Genomic DNA, 25,254 nt, shown 5'->3' on the forward strand with positions numbered 1-25,254 from the left:
CTTCATCAACAGTTTACTTTAAGGTTCTTGAGCTATTAGGGATTCAGTTTCGGCAAACTTCCGAGAATCGAAATCGATCATTCGTACATTCCAGGGTTTCATGTCGAAACACTTGTCATGAAAAGGAATAAGAGAAATTCTTATATTCCTCTAATTATTTTTGAATTCGTTTCTACAGTGCTTTAAGAGCAAATTAGTCCTTTACTAACGTTTTCGCCCTAAGGAGGAAGTGAATGAAACTCGTGCTATAACCTATAACAACTATAGAACTATTCTTAACCATTTCCTGAACCTTCTTCTTCATAACGCTAATCCAAACATTAAACACAAGTCAAGTTCCCCTCACACTTACACAAAATCCTATGCGTGAGTTGGAAATTAATTATTTATTTAATTCTAAAATCTTGGGTCTAACAATGCCGATACCTCGAGTTCAAAAAGAGCTTTCAACATACTCTACCGGTTCATTCACCTATGAGCAGTCTAATTGAAGATTAAGTTCATTTCATGTTCAGGCCATCAACTACTAGTCGTTGCCCTTATTCTTAAGGCACAAATGCTCTAATAAACGAACCCCTAGTTCACCATTTCTAAACCAAACAGAAACTTGTGCATAGAAAGACAAAATAACTTGCATTCATTCAATTTCATATTATCAAAGCAGGGTAGGCTCATAGAAAGAAAACTATTTTATTCCATAAGAAGATTCAGAAAGTTAAAACAATAACAAGTAAATGATTCACATCCCAAATGCTAAAAGAAACTTAACCAAGCATGGCTAAGGTAAACGTGTTTCTAACCTGAGGAGGAACTTTGGAACATCTCATAACTCCTAGAACAAGCTTAAACTTTGGAAAAACTAAGATAAAAACTAAACAACACAAAGTCCTATTTATAGGCAAAAATGATGCACCCACGCATGTGCGTGCAGGCATAGTGCATGCACATGCGTGCCTTCATTAAAGGGTGCCACGCCACATGCGTGCCTCCCTTCCTCAGCTTGCCAACCTTCTGACCTTGCATGCATGTGCGTGCAGGCATAGTGCACGCACATGCGTGCCTACCTCGCTGAAGGAGAATCTTCAATTCTTCAGCTCATTTCTTCATTTATTGACTTGTAACTCCTCTCCAACGGCTCTTTTGGTCTTCAATACACAATTCTGAAACCTCTTAGCCTCATTCTTCATCAACCCTTGGTTATTCTTCATAGATTTGATTCCTTGGACAAGAGAATCATCATCAAATTGCACTAACTCAAGGGTTGCACACTGAACACACATTAAGCCATTCTTTGTAACTCAAAACCTCCTATCTTATGCACATAATGCCTATGAATGTTCAGGTTATTAAGCTACAAGATTCTTCCAACAATGCCCCTAATCCTCTAACAAATCAGAACAAGGACTTCAATGCAAAAGACTTAATAACTATGGACTAAAATGCAATAAAAGACTCAAAAGTGACTACTATGCAAATGATGACTCATAACTATTAGAAACACTAAATGCAACTAAAGACTCTATTAAAACAACTAAAGAGATAATAAAAACTAGAAAAGGGATAGGAAAATAATGTTAAAAACCTTACAAATAGTTCTATCATCAATATACCATGTTAACAACTTGATTTGTTAAGAATTTGGTTATATTTGAAAAACAAGATACCATATTTTTCTTGCAAAAAGATATAAAATAGTTTTTTTCACAACAAAATAATATAAGTTACAGTTTGTTTTGCAAAAAACTTCATGCATCAAGTTAGGTTAGGACGTGAGTTTGATGCTACAATGGGTTTGGGTAAACCCGAAACCCGACTGCTTTGGGTTCGGGTTGAGTATGCGAGTACAGGTTTGGGAAAGGCAAAACCTGAGCCTGACCCGACTCGTCGCCATCTCTAATGAAATTATGTTAAAATCGGGAAATCTCGGTATCACGGTGAGATTTTTTTTTCTATAAGATATAAACCTAAAACGTTACTTAAGAAAAACCAAGCATGTACTACTTAAACTAATCACTTAGTGATGCTAATTACTCTAACAAAAACCCTATAGCTGCTGATCTAAAAAGAAATGTGAATTATACCGACATTAAATTCAGTGTGCAGTAATTTCATAATTTTTGGTAGAAAATGCCTTTTGCATAATTCTTTTGCCAAATACCTTTTGTATTACAGGGATAATAGATTTGGCCGTAAAAAAACAGAAATAATAAATTTGTGGGAGCTAATGTTAAGAGTTTCAGCCCGTGATTTGGACATCAGAACTAAAATGGGCTCAGAGTCCAGGAGTAACTCAATATCCACCATTTAAAATTTGTTAGCCCTACGTCTTTTGGTGAAGAACGTTTTCAATTCATTATCATTTAAAACTATGTAGCAAATATATACATACTTTTTTTAACGAAAAAATAGATACTACATTCTTTTTTTTTAACTCAAATAGCATGATATAAATTAAGCGGGCAAAGATGCCAAACAATCAGAGTCAACAAAACGGATAGCGCCAGGCGGAACCTCCTCCACCCAGACAGATTCGCCATAGGTTGAAGCGTTCCTAGCTAAATAATCTGCCACGAAATTACCTGAGCGTCTAGTAAAAGTAAAAATAGCAGAATCAAAATGCAAGCTAAGCCTACGACAATCAAGTAGCCAAATAGTTCCTCCCAGCTACTCCTGCCCTCCAAGCCTTGAATAGTTGTAGACAATCAACCTCAAAAAACACTTGTCGGAACCCCAAGTCAATAGCTAGTGACATAGCCCAACGGAGACATGAAGCTTCAGCAAGAAGAGACGATAAAACAGAGCAAGAAGATGATGTTGCAGAAGTCATGACCTCCCCATTCGAGTTCCGCGCCACCATGCCTAGACCCACGTCTGTTGGAGCTCGAAAGGATGCATTACAATTAATCTTGATCTGGTCCAATGCTGGCCTCTTCCAAACAGTAGCCACCTGACGCGACTGGGGATGAGAAACCACTCCAATCGCAGCACTAGCGAAAGCCCCAACCTTCTGAGTAAGCTGATTGATGCTCACATGTTGCTGGTTAAAAACACTCCGGTTCCTAGCCTCCCATAGCTGGTATAGCACACACTGGACCATGGCCACCACTTCTTCATCATCAATCCGTAGAATGTCTCCCCAAAACTGATGGAACGTCGGGTACCTCTCCACCCGCAAAGCTAGTGGAGACCCATACCAGACAGCTACAACAATCGGGCAGCGGAGGAAAATATGCTCCACCGTTTCCATGTCCTGGCCGCAGAACCCGCAAGATGGATCAACATCCATGTGTCTCTGAAAAAGCTTGTCCCGCACTGGAAGAAAGCCACGAATAGCTCGCCACGCTGTCTCTTTGTACCTGGGAATAGCTGGGCTGGCCCAGAACTTCCTCCATAGGCTCGGGCACAAAGAAGAAGAAGTGGAAGAAGAAGGCTCATTCTCAACAAGCAGCTCTCAAATCATTGAATAACCTACTTTTGAAGTGTAATGCCCATCAACAGTGCTTGGCCAAAAGAGATTATCCTGACCTCCTCCCATACTCAACGAAATAGCTAGGATAGCACTAGCTGTAGTAGGATGAAAAACACCCTCAAATAGATCTATATTCCAACGACCCTGTCCAGAAACAAGCAAGTCAGAGACTTTAGATATCCTTGCCTCATGTGCTAGATCCTCTCTCTAAATTAGAGGTGAACCCTGTGTCACCCACCTATCTTTCCACACATCAATGCTCTCACCATTTCCCACACGCCACATGGCCCTTTTCTCAAATAACCAGCTTGTTTTGAGAATGCTTGACCAAGCATAGCTTGGGCGATAGCCTCTTTTCGCCCCCCAAATAGTACCATTACTGAAGTACACCGATTTATAAATTCTGCTATCAAAGACTCATGTCTGGTGTAAATTCTCCACCAATTCTTCCCCACAAGAGCAATATTAAAAGATTTAAAATCCCGGAAGCCTAGTCCCCCTTGGACCTTGTTATTACACAAATTCTTCCAACTCGTCCTGTGTAAGCCACGCTTCGTGACATCGCCACCCCAGAAAAAACGGGCAATCATGCCATCAATATCTGCACAAAGACCATCAGGTAAAACAAAGCAGGACATAACATAAGAAGTGGCTTGAGCTACAGATTTAATTAAAACCTCCCTTCCTGCCCTTGAAAGAAAACTTTCCTTCCACCCCTTAAGTTTTTTCCAAACTCGTTCCTTAACAAAATTAGATATTTGAGTCTTAGACTTACCAATGACAGTCGGCAGAGCCAAGTACTTATCATAGCTTTCCACGACCTTTACTCCCAATAGTTGTTTAAGCTCAATAAATCTCGGTTCAAGCACATTTCGGCTAACGGAAAGCATGGAATTGTCAAGGTTGACAACTTGCCCAGAAGCTAGCTCAATGGTGGTAAGAATGTCTTTCAAACACTCTGCCTCAGCTACCTTTGCTCTAGCAAAACGAATGCTATCATCAGCAAAAAGCAAATGAGATATCACAAGAGCAGATCTGGCAACCTTAATACCTCGAATGCTAGATGCCATAATAGCCTTATTAATTAAAGCAGAAAACACTTCACCACAAAGGATAAATAAATATGGTGACAACGGGTCACCTTGTCTCAATCCTCTTCTTGGGGAGAACACAGGTTGTGGGTTACCGTTCAACATAATTGAAAAAGAGACAGTTGAAACACAACTCATAATTAAGCTTACACAACTTGTTGGGAATCCCATCTTTTGTAAAACTGCTTCCAGAAAGGACCATTCAATTCGGTCATAGGCTTTGGACATGTCCAATTTTAGAGCCATGATGCCATTTTGGCCAGTAATACGCTTTTTCATAAAGTGAAAGCATTCATGTGCAATTAATGCATTATCTGTGATCAACCGCCCTGGAACAAATGCACTCTGGCTCTCACAAATCAGATTAGGTAAAATAATCTTAAGCCTATTCGCAATAGCTTTCGTAACAATTTTAAAGATAACATTGCACAAGCTTATATGCCTAAAGTGTGTAGCATGCTCAGATTTTTTTATTTTCGGAATAAGCACTAATAAAGTATCATTAATAATACCTGGTGAAACATCCCCTCGTAAGATACTAAGACAAAAATCAGCTACCTCATCTCCTATGACACTCCAGAATTTCTGAAAAAATAATGCCGGAAGCCCATCCCTCCCTGGAGCTTTTGTTGGGTGCATTTGAAAGAGAGCATCCTCCACATCATCCTTTGTGAACCCAGCATTCAGGATCTACAAGTGTCCCTCTGTGATTCGACCTGAAACAAGAGAAGAAACTTCCTCCACCCGAGATGGGTTAGAGGTGGCAAACAACTGCATAAAATAGTCCATAAGGACCTTTGAAATATCACGATCATCTATAAACTTCCTTCCATTGTCATCCTTAATCAGTTCTAAGAGGTTCCTCTTTCGTCGCTGCGTTGCTTTTTTGTGGAAGAAGCTAGTATTCCGATCGCCGTGTGCCAACCAAGAAGCTCTAGATCGTTGCCCCCACCAAATCTCTTCTTGCTCAAGCAAAGCATCAAGCTCCTTTTCCGCCCCTTGCAAAGAGAGAATTACCTGTTCTGTCTGCTGCTGCCACTGTAAATTTTGTAAAATAGCCTACTGATCAGAGATTTTCCGTGGTAAATCCCCAAATTTTTCCTTCCCCCAGCCATCTAGAGCTCCACTCACTAATGCCAACTTCTCCATTACCGTAGCGCCCTCTTGACACCAATTCTCGGACACCACATCTTCACATTCCCTTCCTTCTCTCAACCACATCTCCTCAAACCGGAACATTCGCGTTCTGGCTAGTTCCTTTCTCCTCCTATAAGTGTCACAGGTCAAAAGAATGGGACTATGATCGGAACGGTGCTTCTGCATGTGTGAAACAAAAGTAGAGGCCCATAGCGCATCCCATGCACTATTAGTAAGAGCAAAATCAATCCTCTCCTGAATATTATTCGGCGCTTCCTGTTTGTTGGACCAAGTAAACCTGTACCTTGAAAAAATCAACCTCATGTAAATCACAGCTGCTACACATTTGAGTCACCCACTGCAAATGGCCATAGTCAGGGGGGTCACCACCTAACTTGTCTGTAGGAGACACCAAATCATTAAAATCACCAATCACTAGACAAGGGCGAGCCGAGCCGCCAAGCAGACCTCTAATCAAATTCCAAGTATCCCTCTTCCTCCGATTATCCGGAAAACCATAAACCCCAATCAACATCATAGGCAACTGCGTGTCCGGATGCAATATAGTACACATAATATGGTTGAGAGAAGTGTTAATAATCTCCAGCTCCAAATCATGTCGCCACCACATACACAAACCTCCTCCTCTGGATTTTCCATTACCAGCACAACCTACCGGAAAAACATTTGACATTCCCCCAAGGCGACGCCGCCGTTGGGCCTCTGTTGCATGTAAACGAGTCTCAGAAACAAACACCACATCGGGAACTTTGGAGTGGATGAGCTTAATCAAAGCCCGCTCTGTCGGTAGGTTCCCAAGCCCCCGACAGTTCCACGACAAGATCCTCATTGAGGTGGGCGGGACTGCTTAGCAATCTCCGCCATCCCTAATCCAAAACTAGAAGAATTTCTCTTCAAAAGGGGTGAGAACCCCGTGCTATGAGGACCAAGCAGTGAAGAGTCCTTGGAGTCACATTCTGATTTGCTCCCTTCCCCTCTCGTATTTTCAATCCTCCACCTGGCGGTCTAGTGTTTTGCTTCCATGCATTCGACCGTTGAGACCAGACATCACTTTCCTTGCTCTTAAACACCAACCCTTTGTTCTTTCCTTTATCATCATCACCCCCACCCTCCTTCTTCCCTCTTTTTCCCTCAAAGCTATCCTCGGCATTCCCGCTACCAGTAACAGTTTTGGTATTATTCCCCTCATCTGCTACACCCTCACGGTTTTTCTCTCCCCCTTTCTCACTCTCTCCCTCTTCGACTACCCCCTCACGCTCATGATTCCCCTCCCCCTCTATTTCCCCCTCTTCCTCATGCCCGTCAATACCCATCTCATCAGCCCCATATTCTCTTCTCGCTCCCCCATTCCTTCGTCTAAAACCCTCCCCCTCGGCTCTCATCCATGCACCATACCTGTTTGGTTGGCCATTATCCTCCTGGGTACACTCAAAGATAACATGATCCACTCATCCACATCGAAAACACATATTAACAAGCTTCTCATATTTAAACGATACTTTCAGCAGAGCCCCGTCTGTCACCGCAACCATCTGGCCACGGCGCAGCGGCCTCTCGATGTTCACCCAAACCCCCATACGAAGGCAAACACCATAACGACGCGCAGCATATCTGTCCCAGTCTATGAACCCGTCAAAGGTTCCCCCCAGTAGTCGGGTAGTCTTTTCGGTGCGCATGGTGAAAGGAAGTCCATGCACTTGAACCCAGAATGGAACTCTAGTCAATGGAATTGTAGCTGGGTTAATTGCTATGTCAAACAGACTCAGTGCAACCAAGTGCCTATTGAACAACCATGGTCCTGATTTCAGAACCAAATCCCTATCTTTCTGTGCAGCAAACTGGAACGCAAACAGGTTTGTGCCAACATGGCGTATTTCAATACAGTTCCGTGATTCCCAGAGTTTAAGCATCACACTCCGGAAAACCAAAGGTTCAACCTTTTGATGCGCAAGAAGTTTGCCCACAAGCCAAACGTGCTGACCCAAGTCAGGATCAACATCAACAGGTCCGACGTTGAGGATCACCTGTCCGTCTCCGTCGAGATCAAAGTCAGGTATTTCATCATCAAATGCCATTCCGGCCAAGAGAAACAAAAGCACAGATGTGGTGCAAAAATAGCAACTTGAAAATCAACAGTATGGAGATAGCCTACGTGCCGTGGCCTGAGATCCCACACACAGAAGGAGGAGAGTCGTCGGTGGTGACCAGTGGGGTCCCCTTACGATGGCTTGGTGGCGGCGGGTCAAGGTGCTTAGGTTTCAGCGTCAAACCCTAGTACAACTGTCATTCCTTTTCTCCGTTGCCAGTTATTTGTTATCTGGTGAAAAAAAAAAATAACTCCCCAATTTCTCGAGTGTCACACAGTAACCAAATAACGTAGTTTTCGTAAAGAATTTTCGTCGATTCAGTTATTAATCTTGAATTAAATGACAAAACTCATTTATTTCGAAACTTAACCTTTACGAAGAGATCTTGTGAAATGAATACGACAAATATTTCTGAATAAACATAACTCCTTAATTAAAAGTATCCATAGAACCAAAATAGAATAAACAAATTCTTGGGCGAACGCCGTACAATAAATAAATCCCAAAACAGTAAAAATAAATAGTGAAGGATATTTAAAAAAGCATGTCGGCTTGCATGTTACTCAAGCTCATTTGGGGTTTACATTAATTGATTTGTCTAATTTTGATTAGGCAAAGAAGTCATAGGCAATCCTTCTTTAATCATTTTATCCCTTCATAGGGGCACAATATAATTAATACAGCTTTGGCAAAGATGAGTTTGAAAGATAACGTGGCAAAAGAAGAGAAGCAAGATTAAGACAGTTTAACTTAGAATTTAGGAAGCCTATAGGACGGTCCACATCAACCAGAAAATTAAATCCTTGTTGCTTTCAGCATTTCACCACACAAACGACACGTGGTTTTTGAAGGTTTCTTATTTCTCACTTCTTGGGATAATAGCTCCGACACGACTAAAGTGACTAACGTTAGAGCATCTCCGATGCAAGTTCTTAATTTTTAATTCCTAGCACTATTTATGTGGGTCTGTATTGGCACACATGCTTAAGCAACTCTCAAGCAATTTTACTTCAACCATGAGTTCTTAGTTCTTACAACTATTGATTGGTCACACCAAACACATTATTTATACTTTTTATTTTCATAAAGTATAAAACAAAACTCATAAAGTAATAAAGTAATTTTAACGAGAGAGAAAAAATAATTTTTTATGTTAAGAACTCAAAAAGTAAAAACTTCTTATATAAGAACTAAGAACTCATGTCAGCACCTCCAATGGTTAAGAATTCAGTTATTAGTTCTTAACTCAAAAAATAAGAACTAAAAACCTTGCATTGGAGATGCTCTTAAAAAGTAAAGAGTGCATCACAATCATTGGTTGTATTTATTTTATTGGCTTTTTTCAGAATGCTTAATCACTATTAATAACTATGATGCTTACTTTATACTATAAAGTGAGTCTGAGTCTACTTACTCAGACTCATTTTAGATGAGACAAACTTGGCAATAGTATTAAAATTTAAGAATAACTTGAATCTGATAAAATATTTCTTTGTAGATTTTATTAATAATACTTACTCTAAACTACAATATATATAAATTAACAAAGAGATAAAAAAACTCTACCTAAACTTATCTCTATTTAAATAGATATTACTAATCTAAAATAGAGAAGCAAATCTTAATTATATCTCTATGAGATAAGACTAATAATAAACTAAATCTTAACAGATATTCAACACTCTCCCTCAAGCTAAAGCTTACTTAGCTTCACTTGTAACAAATCTATCTCAAAAGGATAATCATCTTAATAGATATCCCTTAATAATGACGGCCTTGGCGAATCTCTAGATTGAATAGGTCAACCTTGCGAACTTATGGTAAATTCATGGGCATGCAAAAGACAACTTCTCATACTTGATCTGACTGAAATTGATGCAAGACAAAAAACAATTCTTTTGGAGTATCGCAAGGTCAGCTAAGCCAACAAACAAGGGCAAAAAACCAGCAACAATATGCCAAAAAAACAAAACAAGGCTGAAGCAACAACTATCTAACAACAACCACACAAATAAAACACTTGAGGTCGATCGATTGATGGCTTATGAGACAAACAATTGGTGTCAACCTTGACACCGATACCTCTCAAACACTAGAGAGTGGGTCAGTGCAACCCGCAATTGAAGCCCTAGAACCAGAAAGCTAAACAATCGAGACAAAACATACGAAGATGGCGTACCAAGGTATCACCTTCAAAACCTGATTGTATAAAGTCATCAAAATCAATGTAATAGGAGCATCTCGAATAATGAAACGCAAACTAAGAACTCAAGAAGCAAGAAACGTCACATATGAGAAAACACAAAAGACTCATGAACCAAACAGGGCACAAGAAGCAGAAGACCGGACGACCACAACAGTACACCATAACACCTCAAGACTGTGTATATCAAGAGGATTCAGAAAACTAAACCTGACCGTAACACAAAGAGGACCAGCGAGAACAAAGCATTGGAGAGGCGTCAAAACAACAACTCAAGTCCTAGAAACCAATGCGTGTAGACGATAAATAAACTGTGGAAACCAAACATCCTGAACATGGAGGACCCACAAACCAGCGTGAACCGAGGCTTGTAAAGAGGAAACTGATTGTCATAGGTGGCTCACCGTAGTATCTATTAAGATATTCAACACGAAGGACCCACAAACTAGCGTGAACCGAGGCTCATAAAGAGGAAACTGATTGTCAGAGGTGGCTCACCGTAGTCTCTATTAAGATATTTAACAATATCCAACCCTTCCTCTAAAGCTAGAGCATATATGTTATATGCATAGCTTGCAACAAATGTAATAACTTGAGAAGCGGCTGCTGAAGAAAGAAATTCACACACAAACAAAGCACATAATGCAAAGTCAATTCTCCACTTCAATATAGCCAACGAACAACATCTCTGTAACTATAAGGTATTCGAATAAAGGAAAGGCTACTCCACCAATATCATCAAACAGAACTTTCCTCATAAATTTCCTCAGTAGAATTTTATTTTCAGGTTTCAGTATTGTGATTAGAGGCAAATATTTTTTTGGAGCTCCTTAGGAGGACAACATTAGCAACATAGTTTCATGAAAAACGCTTCCATGGTGATTGCACCAACTAAGTAACCAACATGAAACTCTCTAGTACTTAGCCAGCCACAAACGTCACTACTCACAAGAGGCAAAATCAAATCATCGAGAGGAAAAATCAAATTCAAACCACCAGAATCAGGTTCCTCCTTAACAATCTTAATACAACAAACACTTATGTACCCAAGAACCATATCTACCCAAGACTTCACCTCCCTCATTTCTTTCTTCTCTCTCTTCAAGCTCAATATAATGCCCTTCCAAACAGTCCCACAAGCACTTTGTGCGCCACAAAAACAACAGACCAACGAACCACAATTGGGTCAACCCAAAACAAGAGAGAGGTGCGTCGTGTGAGGGCGCGTGGATTAGAATCCGGCTATAGTGCTGTGAGGATCAGCGTAGATCGGGTCACGAAGAGTTCAACGGTGGTGTCCCCAATCCGTTCTGGGAAACTTCAAAAACGACGGTGAAACGGTCCAGATCACCGCGACGATGGCTGACAAGAACGCAACAGTCACTAGATTCCAAGAGAGTAGAAGCTTGACCAAGAAGGGTAGAAGCTTAAAATCAAGAAAACATATTTCCTTTCATTTTCACTGCCATAACTGCTACTGCCACCACAACCAACCTCCACTGCCACCATTATCTTCGTTTCCGCTATCACTGTCACTACCACCACTAACCACCACGTTACCGTCGTGACTACCACCTCCGTTGTCATTATCACCATAGCCACGACCAACATCCACCACCACCTCAGCCTTCGCCCTCACTGTCGTCGTCGCCGCCAGCACCACTATCACCGTCACCACCATCGCCAACCTCTACCGTCTCATTTTTATTAAAATTACTATGTAACTTCCTAATATATTTTTCATATCCCTTATTAATTTTGACTCCTCAATTTTCTGTTATAATTAAGAATTATTTGCCCTAAAATATTTTAAGAATTATTTTAAGTTTAGAGTATAATTGATAAAATATAATAAATATGAATTTAAAAAATCTTTCAAATGTGACAAATAAAAAGGAATGGAGTCCCTCGATTCTTTCTTATATGACACAAATTTAAAAAATTCTTTGCTTCTTGTTTATCTGTACTTTTAAAATTTAGAATAGTATGGATTATGTTATACTAATTATACCCTTAATTTAATATAATTTTCAATAGTGTTAACAAAGTTGACGAGTCAAATTAATGAAAGATAAATAGTTGATTAAAAAATGATATTAATAAAAATGAGACTTATAATAAGGTTTTTTTTAATTGTTGTGATAAAACCTTGAAATAAGAGATATAAAATAGCAAAGAGAGTATAATTTAAGACAAGTTTAATTTTTAAATGTGTGTTTTGAATATTAGTTAAATGTAAGTCACAAATAACTAATTCTTTTAGATTAAGAAAAGTAGTTAGTAACAATAAATTTGTAAAGGAAATGATTAGCTTTTCTAGACTACCCTTATTTACTTTCCTATGATTTTCTCTCTCCAAGTTAGTATTTAAAAAGTTCATAATCTCTTTCATATTAAATGAGGGTGAATTTGGAAAAAATTATTTAATACTTCCTAGATATTAGAAAGTGACTTATATTTAGGAACAATTTTTTTTTTTCAAAAAATGTGACTTATATTAAGGAACGGAGAGAGTAACACTTATTCCCACTAACACCAAAATCTTTATCATCCGGAAAATAGTGTTTGCACACCTCTTGATTTTTCCACCTCTAGAGAGATATGAAAATAAATTAAAGAGAAATAAATAATATGATAAGTGATGCGATAAAATAGATGAAATAGATAAAAAAAATAATAAGTGTAAAAGAACAGAATAGTGGAAATATCAAAATTCTACTATATACCAATTTAAACCATTTGAGCATGTTTGGAAAACATAATCAACTAATTTTGTAGAATCATTTCAACTTAGTTAAAATCTATTATAACTCATTGAAATGATGTTTGGATAAATCAATACAATCATCTATTAATATAAATTATTTGGCTTTAAAAAAAAAGCACCTCAATACAATAGAAACAATTTCAATTTTTTTTTTGCTTGTCACAACAAAAGTTGTGTCAACTTCAAATCCAAATAGGCAAATCCACAACGAACATGTTCCTCTTTGGTTAGCCATCAATCTCATTATCTAACCGCAAATATCATTGTGTAGGACCCAGTGGCTCGCAAGCTTGATGCATGAATACATGATATTGAAAATTCTGGACAGACAGACAGCTCCGTTGTATCCTCTCATCTGTTAGGCACTTAGGCGTTAGCCATGTCTGCTGGATGGCCGTGGGCCCCACACCTTAACCCGACTCCGCTTATGACGTTATTAAGTCACGTACAAAGACATTACTTTTTTCACGGCAACTAAAAACAGGATTGAAAATATGTACCATATATATTTCTAAATTAATTATTGTATATAGTTCTTAAATGATAACTAAAGCGAGCGGTAAGATTTATAAAATATATGGGTTGGGTGGGAGGTCCAAAGATCAATCTCTGAAAGTTACAATTTATTTTTCCAGTGTACAAAAAAGAATTAGTAAAATTTATATAGCCAATATAAAATAAAAACATACAAGATATTAAGTCAATCTATGTGCTTGATTTCAAAAAAGTTATACTCTTCAGAGTAAAATCGAGTTTTAGGGAAATAAATGTAATAATGTCATTAGTCTCAAGAACATGACTTTATTTAATATATAAGTATTATAACTCTTATTTTGGCTTGTTAGAAATAATTTATTTGAATTTATCTAATAACGTAAGCCCTAATGGAAGTCCAACATAACCACTAAAATAACAATCCAACATAACCACTAAAATAACTAATGTCGATAACGAAAGTAAGGCTAACATCGGTGAATTACGTGAGGAGAAGTCATAGGTTTTCAGAAGGATCTTAAGTGTGAATGTCGAAGGCAAGCTTGTTCGGCATAAACCGCTTCGTCATTGTCGAGCGGTTACCAGGACTTGGGTTTCCAAAATCTGCACAAGTTGACGTGCCAAGTATTGTACAACTATAGTTAGGATTTGAATTTTAAGCATATGTTTAGTTATGCAGTTGGTCGTTACACGCCCTTACTTAGGCAGTTTTTAATCTTAGTGTAGTTAGTGCCCAAGTTTTAGGATTTTGGTCATTTTGCTTTCTATAAATAAGAGTTTTGGTCCTCAGAACCTTACTGGAGAATTAAATTTCCAATGTGTTCGTATATTACCAATGGTAACATGGTAGACAACTTTACCAAAAAAGGAAGGTTTTCGCCAATTTATCGACGGTCTGTGATCGCCAATAGTCCTTTTTTTGTCTAGAAAAACTTATACCAACGACTTAATTGCTGGTAAGTTGCTTAATTACCAATGATTTCATAGCCATTCGTAAAAAACCATTGATAACACCACATTTCCTTGCAGTGTTCTTCAAAGTAACTTGTATTTCTTGCATCGAAGCATTCAACTTCGTCAATTGACACGATTTCTATAGAAAATGGATTTCAATCTTAGCAAGCATGCCAAAAGTTTGGCCTGATTCTTCCTTAATAGAGTTGTAGTTCTAGAGCGACTGCACTCTAGTTCATCTCGTTTGCATCTTGGTTCATGATGAACATTCCTATTGGGTGATTTTTCTTCGTAATGACTCTGTCTATGATCAATGCATGAATTGACTTCTCTAAGTCTTTGAGTCATTGCTCAATTCTCTTGACAAATCCATCTAGCTTTGGGATATGGTTTTGAATATGTTCTAGAGGATTTGAATCCTTAGCATGCTTTGATGTGGCATTCCAAGTGAATGCTGCTTCGAGGGTTCACTTCCATTAGACTATTATCTTCTTCGTGTTCCTACCATTATGATGGAATTTGATTTTTTTTTCCAAACACGACGCGAAAATGTTCTTCTAGAAGTAGAGCTCAAAGAACCTCTAATCTTGGTGTGGTGAACGTATGCTGAGTGCACGATGGCGCAAAGAGTGTTCGCGACAGAGCACAATTGGGGGCGTGCATGCAAAATGCATCTGACACTCAAGTCAACTTCTGGACCAAAGAGAGAGAGAAACTCATAGAAGAATATTCAAAGAAAAAAAATAGTAATGCTTATGTAATTAAACGATCAAACCTGTGCTTATAGAGTGTCGTGAGACCTATGTTTAAGTCATTTAGCCTTTGCCAAGCCGTTGAGAATGACTTTTGAGTCAACAGTCACATTTGGGGAAGTCTTAGTATCGTTAGTAGTGTCGACTTTGTTTTACTCAACTAACTGATGAATGAGATAAATCTGACTTTTAATTGCCTTGGCCGATCAATACGACATTCACTATGTCATGAATTATTGGACTGTACATAAGAATATTGAGTTTTATGGCAATTTAAACACAAAACTTGGACACAAAATTGCAAATTTCAAGAACACGAGGCACTCTCAATGTGTATAAGAAAATGAAGTTAATCAGTACAATTATGGTGATGCTATTTGATGATATTGCCTTTTCTATATTAAGAACATAATAGACATTTTTCATCCTTTATAATACAAACATCATATCTAGTTGAATGTAACTCCCGCCCTCTGTCTGCTACACATCGTTCAATTTTCTTGGTGTTACCAATACCAAGAGGACACTTGTTCTCAACATTACAATTCAAGTGAGCTGTTTAATTTGTTCTTTCTTTCTATCTGGAAACGTGTCCCGTTAATAAGCAGTGCCCCCACACATATTTAAAAGATCTATCTCGTTTTTTTTTTTCTTTATATTTCAGCATACATGCTTAACTGATTCTCCTTCTCTCTCTGCCTAGTTTTTTGTTTGTTTGTTTATAGTTATACCTCTCAATCATTCTCATCATGCTATGATTTTATTTTACAGAAGAAGCAGACACCTACATGATGAAATGGGAATTGGGAACTGTTCTAAGCGCGTGTCCTTAACTAAAGAGACTTTTTAAAAAACCTTAACTTTATCTATTTATTAATTTGATCTAGTTTGACTTGAGTTTGATGTAGGCCAGGTCATAAGCCCTTGTCGGCAGCCTAACCTACTTCCATCCCTATACACATGTTAGAAAATAAAAGTTCATGAAACTAATTTTTCAAATTAAGTGCGTGTTTGTATTATTGTTGACACATTTGATTTTGGATTAAATTGATTATAGTAAAAGTAAGTTGAAAACAAAGTAATTTTAGATACATTTATAAAATGAGTGATTTTTATAAGATAATGTTATGAATTTACATGTAAAATCTCATAATTGGTTAAGGCAAAATCTACTATTTCTAATTTCCAGTAGAATTGATTTTGCAAAATCAATTCTCAATATCTATCTTGTGAAATCAATTCTCCAAAATTACTTTTAAATATCTATCTTGTGAATTAGAATTGATTTTTTATTTTCTCAATTATGAGATTTTCAAATGGATAAGCAAAGACAGTCTAAATACTATTTCATGTCTCTCTTCTGGATATATAAAAAACATTCCATAACTTGATGAGGCAGAAGGTGAGTTAGTTGAATCTTGAAAATTGAAATGGCTTAGTTATCTTCGGGAATTGAGTTTGGTGCCCCACCCCTTAGGCTTTGCACCCCACTTTATTAAATACGGAATTTAAAGTTCCGTATCAATACGGAAAATAAAATTCCGTATCTGTTTTAGTATATAATGAGTGGTTGAAAATGTGACACGCATGCTTAAATACAGTACGGAATTTTAAGTTCCGTATTCAATAGGGAGAATACGGAATTTTAAATTCCGTATTTGATAAAGTGGGGTGCCAAGCCCCATAGGTGGGGTGTCAAACCCAACTCCCGTTATCTTCTTTGAGAAGACTACTTTTCCTTCTCCTGTGGGTCTCTTTTGATTCTCTTAAATTATTCTTAATTCATTGAACATTTCCTATGCTTGCGTATGCCTCTTAATATAATATTAAAATTAAATTGGCAGCCATGAATTTATATACTTTTCAAACATGATGGTGTTGTTGTTGTTGTTGTTGTTGTTGTTTGAGTCCCCTCTGTCTTTATCCCATTTGGTCTTACTGTTTCAGAGGCACCTTTTGCTTTTTCCAGGGTTGACATGGAGGAACGGTATGAGCCATTAAAGGAACTTGGTTCTGGGAATTTTGGAGTGGCTAGGTTGGCAAGAGATAAGAACACTGGAGAGCTTGTTGCTGTCAAATACATAGAGAGGGGGAAAAAGGTAAAATCTTCTTTGCCAGATTCATTCACTGTTCATGAATTCAGTTCATTACTGGCTAATGCTGTTGTTTTTCTGGGCAAATTGAAATTGAAAACTTTACAATCTTGTATGTTCCTCTGGGTATTTATGATATGATGTTTCTGGGCATTTTTTTTCTTTACTTTGAAATGAGGATGAGCCTACATTAGAGGATAAAGTGTAGATTTTTTGATAGATTTTAACAATTTATTATTTAATAGTACTTGTGCACGCATTTTGTCTTAATACCAGTTATTGATTAATCAATGGCTATAATTCTTCTGTTTTTAAAATGTTCAACACTTCAAAGTTTCACAATATTAGTCTGAATTCTAGGTATAGTCCTATGATTGGACTATGGGAACTGTTACCAGAGTGAGTAGTTTCTCCTGGGGATAATATTTTTCTCCCTACTTATATTTCCTAAACTGGTCAACTCTCAAAATGTATTCCAGTAATTGGCAATCTCCATAAAAATGGTCAGTGTTATCATCTGAAATGGTGGTTCTCCATGAGGTTGGGGGTTTGATCCTTGCCTATGAGAATTGAGCACATTTTGGAATCAGCCGTTTACCGCTTAGAGGGAGCACCCGCAGCGATAGGATTAGTCATTGCTGTTGGCAGTGGATATCCTGGTCTCCACCGAAAATAGAAATGGTGGTTTGGTTTTATAAGACAAAATTCTAGTACCATTATGATGAAACCCTTCAAGTCTTTAATTCTTTTTTTTTTCCAGGAAAATGGAAATGAATGCATACCTCATTAGGTCTTTTGCCTCTTATTCCCTAAAACTTGAGTGTCCTTGCGAATCCTTGAGTCCTGACACCATTTTGTAGATGAAGTTGATATGTGATAATCTTCATTTAGTGGTATTCCTCATAGAATTTATATTTGTTGTTCTGTCTGTCAAGCTTAAATAGCTTAGGCACCACACTCAGCACTATGGAGAAATGTATTATCAAAGCTCAATTATCTTACCCTCTGAATTATGTATATTAGAGCAAACACAGATTTTCTTTTCAAATATTCTTGTACAAATTCTTTCTGATCTGCATTTCTTATGAGTGAGTTATGTTTTTGGTCTCAGATTGATGAGAATGTTCAGAGGGAGATAATTAACCACCGGTCTTTAAGGCATCCAAATATTATCAGGTTCAAAGAGGTAAGAGTTTGTTTTTCTTCCTTAAACCGTTTTAGTTGAACGGCAATTCAGCATTTTGAAGTTAGTATATGGTTATCTGCAATGTTTTTTATGTATGCGGTTCTCATGTACATCCTTATTGAATCTTATCCCCAAAAGAAATTTGTCTAAATGATAATTAGATCATTATATGTGGTTCGTATAATTTGCAAAAATTTATGATCCCAGGGATGGAAGGGCAGAGGTCTTTGGTGTTCGTCAAGAATTAGGACCTCCCAGTGAATAGATACTATTTATCTCTTGTCTTTATATATTCATGGTTCAATATTTTGGTGTCCTGGGCATTGAGGAACCAGAACCACACCAATCCATTCCGAACATGGTGGTTCAACTCTGCATATTTTCTGGCAGTATTTCTTCAAATAAATCATGGGAGCCAATATCATTAACATAATATCTGCAGAAATCACATAGACCAGTACCTTCACAGAAACTAGCAAGTCAACAACCAAGCCTTATCCCATTATAATAGACCTGTACCTGCAGAAAGAAATAAATGCTTCATCAGTATAATTCCCTGCATTTAATCTCAGTAAATTGAGATGGAGGGAGAGGAGAAGAGGACTTGGGAGAGAAAGTGTGAGAGGAAAACCAAGAACAATGCATAATTTAGGATATGAAGATTGATATGCCACTTGCTTATTTATAGCACACTCTATCACATAACACACACTAATATAACAAACTAACTGAATTCCTAATTACCTAACTAATGCTTCATAACAATGGTAAGGTTGCTGCCATGTGACTTTGCGGTCACAGATTCGAGCCGTGGAATCAGCCTCTTACATAAATGCAACGTAAGACTGCCTATAGATCCACAAAGTGGCTCCGGCCTTTCCCTGGACCTCGCGCATAGCTAGAGCTTTATATCACCAGGTTTGCCAAAATATTTCACTAACATATAACAACCTACAACAATCATGAAACAGAAATCGTAGAGTTGTATCATTTAATATTCTGATTTATTTATTTTTCCTTTAGCATGGGATACGACCTTGGAATTAGGATCAAATTTTGCTTCAGTTAGTCAAGATGACCATTATTTGTTCTATTCAAAGCTCTCAAAGTTTCATGGAATAAAATGCTGAAAAGGAGATATCTTTTCTGCAGGTTTTACTGACCCCTACTCATTTAGCCATTGTCTTGGAGTATGCTTCTGGCGGTGAACTATTTGAGAGGATATGCAGTGCAGGTCGATTTAGTGAAGATGAGGTTATGGAATTTATGTGGTTGAACTGATTTTTCCCCTTTCAAATAGTCCTCTTACTTTCTTTTTTTTGCTAATTCATAGTCCTCTTACTTTCATACATCAATTCCGTATTCATGTTGATATTTACAAAGTGAATGAATTCCCTGTATTACAGGCAAGATATTTCTTCCAGCAGTTAATATCTGGGGTTAGCTACTGTCATTCAATGGTATGCAGTTGCGCTTGGAATTATGGTGTTCTTCTTTACAAACTCGTTGTTCAATGCTCATGTTATGCTTCCTACTGCAGGAAATTTGTCATAGAGATCTGAAATTGGAAAACACTCTCTTGGATGGAAATCCATCCCCTCGCCTTAAAATCTGCGACTTCGGTTACTCCAAGGTTAATAGCATTTCACACAAAATAAGCCTTTCTGAAGATATATTTGGAGCTTTCATAAGTTTCTTCAATTTTTTTTGTTCTTTCCTGTTTAATTTAATATTCAATTGCAGTCTGCTATACTGCACTCTCAACCTAAGTCAACAGTTGGAACTCCTGCATACATTGCTCCCGAGGTTCTGTCACGAAAGGAGTATGACGGAAAGGTACTTAGTGTGTGTTTGGATTTTCATTACATTCACCAAAAAGTACTTTTATTAAACAGTTGATCAAATAGTCCCAAAATGCTCAACTTTGTAAGCAGTGTAACTCTTTTGTAGGTTGCAGATGTTTGGTCCTGTGGAGTGACTCTTTATGTCATGTTAGTTGGTGCATACCCATTTGAAGATCCAGATGATCCTAGAAATTTCAGAAAGACTATTGGGGTGAGCTCTTATTCCAACTTCAAAATTCGACTATAACTCATCCCCCATTGCAGGAAATTTAACCTCTAATTCTCTGGTTTGTAGAGAATAATAGGTGTTCAGTACTCCATACCCGACTATGTACGCGTTTCTGCAGAGTGTAGAAATCTTCTTTCTCGAATCTTTGTTGCTGATCCTGCCAAGGTATGTATCATTAGTTCTATAAAAGCATACAAGAACTATAATGATACAAGTACAACATTATAGTTGAAAATGTTCAGGGTAAGAGGCCTTAGATAAACCTACGCTTCACTTTAAATGAAAATAACATTAGCAACTCAAGTCCAATTTGGAAATGGATACCTCATCTCCCATGACCTTGTCCTAAATTAATTGTCTATGTTTCTCTTCATAAATGGTCTCAGGGTCCCACTATTTAATATCATATATAGAGAGAAAAACACAAAATTGTAACATAATAAGGTCATGTGAATCTTCAACGTTAGGGGATCCTGATCCAGGGAATTTGAAGTTTTATCATGTATGTTGAGAATCTTCCCATTCTTAAGACTAATTATTTCTGATCCTTGTTAAAGAGGATCACCATAGCAGAGATAAAACAGAATCCTTGGTTTTTGAAGAGTTTGCCTAAAGAAATCATTGAAGCTGAAACAAAAGGTTTCGTGGAAACAAAGAAGGACCAACTAAGCCAGAGTGTTGAAGAAATCATGAGGATTGTTCAAGAGGCAAGGACACCAGGACAAGGAGGATCTAAAGCTATTGATGGTGGACAAGTTGGCACTGGCTCTATGGATGTTGAAGATGATGAGGAAATTGATGTTAGTGGTGACTATGAACAAGTGTGATCGATGCCTACATTGGTAGATGGCTTGTGTGTATAAGATAATATACAGTATGCATTATTTACATTTATCTCTCTTGTTCCGAAGATGTTCTAAAGATATACATTATACCTATGTTTGAAATAGGGTTTTGTGTTCATTTAAGAGAATAGTATTAATAAAACTCTTGAATTGGTTTTCATTTTCAGTAAATCACAAAGGCAAATTGGTTTGGTACATAGATATGATCAGTTCAGAAACTTTGGTTTTATATAAAATAATGATATGATGTGCTTCTGTGATATGAAAATCAAAGATATGACGAGTCATGTGATAGAAAAAAAAAAATTAGTGAAAATTGATGGAAGAGCGGTGTGTGAATCAATCTGCGTATAATAGACTTGACAATCATTCTCAAGTGCCTTAATTTCTTTAACAAAATCGTTTTCATCACTAAAATCTCGTTTCATGCAATGGTACCGGGCACATCAATCTGATTTGTCTCCCAATAAACTAGAATTTGAATGATGAGTATAATTTATGCATGCATCAAACTCGGGTATTTCCAAATTAACCATCAAACAAAAAAAATATGAAACCCAGCACCTGGTAGCTTTTCTGGGTGTGTATAACAACAGATCCCGTTCTCGCCTTCAAGCTTTGGTATGAACTAATCAAATAGGGGATGAAGCTTGCTCACATCAGATAGAACCTTTGATTCCAAATTGTCAAGTATCTCGTGGTTATTCTTCTCAAGTGATACAATTTAAGCATCCTTTTTGTCCCTTTTTTTTTGATAAGCCCTTTTTGTCCCTTGTTATGAGCATATACTATCAAGACATCCCTTTTGCCCCTTCTTGTGACACTAGTGAACTCAACCTCTGATCATTGTAATTGTTTCGGAAAATACACTTTTTTTTTTTTGAAAATGAGGAAAATACACATTAAGTACAGTTTGTCTTACTTTGTTTCATAGTGAGATAAAGATTTGATTGTTTTATAAAGTTTGTCTTAAGAAATTTTAACACAGAATTTATTGTTATTTGGGGCTTCAAACCGCCAGTAATTGATTTCTCAGATGCTAGAATTTGTTTGTTGCCGTGTGTGATACATACATGAAAAATACGAAAAAAAAGAAAAAAGTGAACCTGACGTGAATCGAACACGCAACCTTCTGATCTGGAGTCAGACGCGCTACCATTGCGCCACAGATCCAATGTTGATATATGAGCCTTTGTATATATACAACTATAGAATATTCCTGAATATTAACCTAGATAGATGCAGCATATACTTATTTTATGATCCTGCATCGTATAATTTAGGCTTAAAAGCATTTGTTGCCCCTGATGTTTCAGGTTTGTGCAATTGACATCCCCCATCTATTTTCGTCCATGTTTGTACCCTTCATGTTTTACAAATGTGCACCGTTTGCCCCTCCGTCATTCTGCCGTTTAAAAAGGGTGACGTGGCCGTTAAATGCCACGTCAGCATCCTACGTGGCGTGACACGTCATTAAAAGAAAATCAGAACTTGGTAAAAGGAGGTGGGAGGATTTGAACCCATGACCTTGAATTAGCAAAACACAGACTTTACCAGTTAAGCTACTCAATCAAATGTTGAAATTATGACCAACGTTTTATTTATAGCATACTTATTCATCAAAATGTAATGAACTTGAACCCAGATAATTCTCATCATTTCGTTCCCTTCATCTTCATCCATGAACTTCTTCTTTATCCTGATCCACATACAACATTCTCTCATTCTCCTTCACTCAATAACCGAAAGCAACAACTCCATCATCCCAAAAACCTCTTTCTTCTCCTAATCTCCATTTTCATCTTCAAATCAGAGCCCAAACCCATGACCCATAACCAGAAAGAAAAGGAAGATCAAAGAAATCCTCATCCCTGCCAATCATCAACAAACCCAGATACTGAGCCGCGTGACCACCATATTCTTCGTCGGGTCATCTTCACGCTGTCGTGGAGCCTCCTCGATCTCGCCTTGTACTATTGCTCAATTTCTCTCCTCCTCCCCTTCAGGTCTCAATTTGGTCTCTCTCTCTCTCTCGTAAACCCACATGATGGTGGCGGGTTTGCAATGAACGGAGGGTGGAGGCTTTTGAGTTCTGACGATGGGGGTTTCAGTTGTTGGTTATGATAGTGGCTGGGGCGAAGGTTGGTGTGGCTCTGGATGGTTGGGTTTGTGCGGTTGGAGGTTCTGGGTTCAATTTATTCAGGTGTTGGAGAATGGTTATGGTGATTGGGAATGGTTGTGGTGATTTCTGTTTTCTGATTTCTGAGATTTTGGGTTGTTGTTCTGGTAGTTTTGGTGGCTGTTGGTGATTATTTTGGCGAGGTTCTGGGCGATGGAAGAAGGTGGTTCAATTCGGTGGTGAAGGTTTTCAGGATGCAGGGGAGTTGTGGTTAAAGGATGAGAGGTTTTGTGATGATGAAGGATGAGGTTATGACATGGTACAGCTTTGTGATTTCCATAGATTAAAGGGAAGGAAACAATGTTGATTCTCGTAAACCCAACAAGGGTTTTGTTGTTCGAAATCGGAATCAGATGGGGGTACTCGGATTTTGGGGTGAGAAGCTTCATGGGGTAGTTTGCTGAATTGATGTGTATAGGTTTAAAGGAGGGTAGATAATATAAATAATATTGTGTTGTTAGATATTACAATTATCTATCTAGTTCAGTTGGTTAAGTGTTGTTTTTGACACTTGCATGGCCTGGGTTCGAATCTCACTTGCCCTTTTTTCTCAATTTTAAACGTAATTTCCACGTGGCAGGTAAAAAAAAATTAAAAAAAAACCACATCAGCCCCTTCCGTTAATTTTTTAACGTCAATGTGACGGAGGGGTACTCACTACACCTTTCAGTATCATTAAGGGTACAAACATGGACGAAAATAGATGGGGGTGTCAGTTGCACAAACCTGAAACATCAAACATCAGGGGCAACAAATGCTTTTAAGCCTATAATTTAAGGTCTTTCCCGTTTTTGTGTGATAAATGGGTGATTATTGAGTTACTATTTTGCCTCTGCCTCATTAATATATTTGATCCATTTTCAGTTCACATTTGTATTACTTCACTGTCAATATACTTCATTTCATTTCAAATTAAATATACTCAATACTTTAAATATGTGTTCTCATTGTTCCCTTGCTTGGTTCCTTATTCTTCGATCTGCATCTGGTAGCTTTAATTTTAATCTTTTATAATAATTAGGAACAAATTAGGAACAAACGAGGAATACAACCTCCTGTACAGTTTCATTATTTATATGTCTTAGATTCTTGATCCACCATGACACTTATGAATTAACTAGTAATAGTATTTTTTTACCCGCTCGTTGCACGGGGAATTTATTTATTTTATTTGATACATCGATTAATATTTTAAATTAAAAAATATTTAAGATGCTAAGAAGGTAAGAACAATCATAATAAAGATGTAGATATTTAAAGAACATAAATTCAGACACTCAATTTTAGTGTTTTATAAGCATACACTTCATTAACTAATATAAAGATTTTGAAAAACACAGAAGTTAATAAGTCAAAAGCTTTAAGTTTTGCATATGTGAGGTATAACTGAATTTTGTTTGTGAAGATGTACTCGTGTTGCATAAAGGGTTATGCTTTTGTGTTTTAGATATGTAATAATACATAAATATATAATTATTGTTTAAATTATTAAAAATACACTTAAGTTATAGAAAAAGTGAATTTTTTTCAACTCCTACAAATTTTCATTTTACATATAAAATGTTTCTCCCCGTGAGATCTCGTAACTCTAATTTGTTAGCACTAATAAATTTAGGTCATAATTTTATAGTACATATGTATTAATATTTTTTACTCCTCGTACTTTTCTTACTATCCAATTATTATAGTTATAAACATATATAAATATACACTCTTAAAATTTTGAAAACAATACTAAAATTAATTATATTAAATTTTTCTATTAAAATAATACCAATCAATTAGTTTAGAATATAATGATTGTATAAAAAAGTATAATGATACTTTTTATATAAAATAAAATCTCACGTAGGTAGCATTATAGTAGTTTAAAATTAAAACATATCAATCGAAAATTATACG

At 37.2% G+C, this 25,254-nt stretch overlaps 2 protein-coding genes and 1 non-coding gene across 3 annotated transcripts; 1 reads left to right on the top strand and 2 right to left on the bottom strand.

Annotated features, from left to right (window-relative positions):
- Positions 1 to 2,638: 2,638 nt before the first annotated feature.
- On the bottom strand, positions 2,639 to 3,286 carry LOC130712793 (uncharacterized). The gene has a single exon (XM_057562606.1). It carries the CDS (start codon positions 3,284 to 3,286, stop codon positions 2,639 to 2,641), a length of 648 nt encoding a protein of 215 aa, XP_057418589.1.
- Positions 3,287 to 16,829: 13,543 nt separating this feature from the next.
- Positions 16,830 to 21,333, top strand: LOC130712086 (serine/threonine-protein kinase SAPK3-like). Its single transcript, XM_057561919.1, has 9 exons — positions 16,830 to 17,075; positions 18,181 to 18,255; positions 19,408 to 19,509; positions 19,662 to 19,715; positions 19,796 to 19,888; positions 19,999 to 20,091; positions 20,206 to 20,310; positions 20,395 to 20,493; positions 20,886 to 21,333. Exons 1-9 carry the CDS (start codon positions 16,953 to 16,955, stop codon positions 21,153 to 21,155), a joined length of 1,014 nt encoding a protein of 337 aa, XP_057417902.1. The 5' UTR covers positions 16,830 to 16,952; the 3' UTR covers positions 21,156 to 21,333.
- Positions 21,334 to 22,274: 941 nt separating this feature from the next.
- On the bottom strand, positions 22,275 to 22,346 carry TRNAW-CCA (transfer RNA tryptophan (anticodon CCA)). The gene has a single exon. It is a non-coding gene; the product is annotated as a tRNA-Trp (tRNA).
- Positions 22,347 to 25,254: the final 2,908 nt, after the last annotated feature.

The sequence above is a fragment of the Lotus japonicus genome, chromosome 4 (genome assembly GCF_012489685.1).
Source record: "Lotus japonicus ecotype B-129 chromosome 4, LjGifu_v1.2".
Classification (NCBI taxonomy): domain Eukaryota; kingdom Viridiplantae; phylum Streptophyta; class Magnoliopsida; order Fabales; family Fabaceae; genus Lotus; species Lotus japonicus.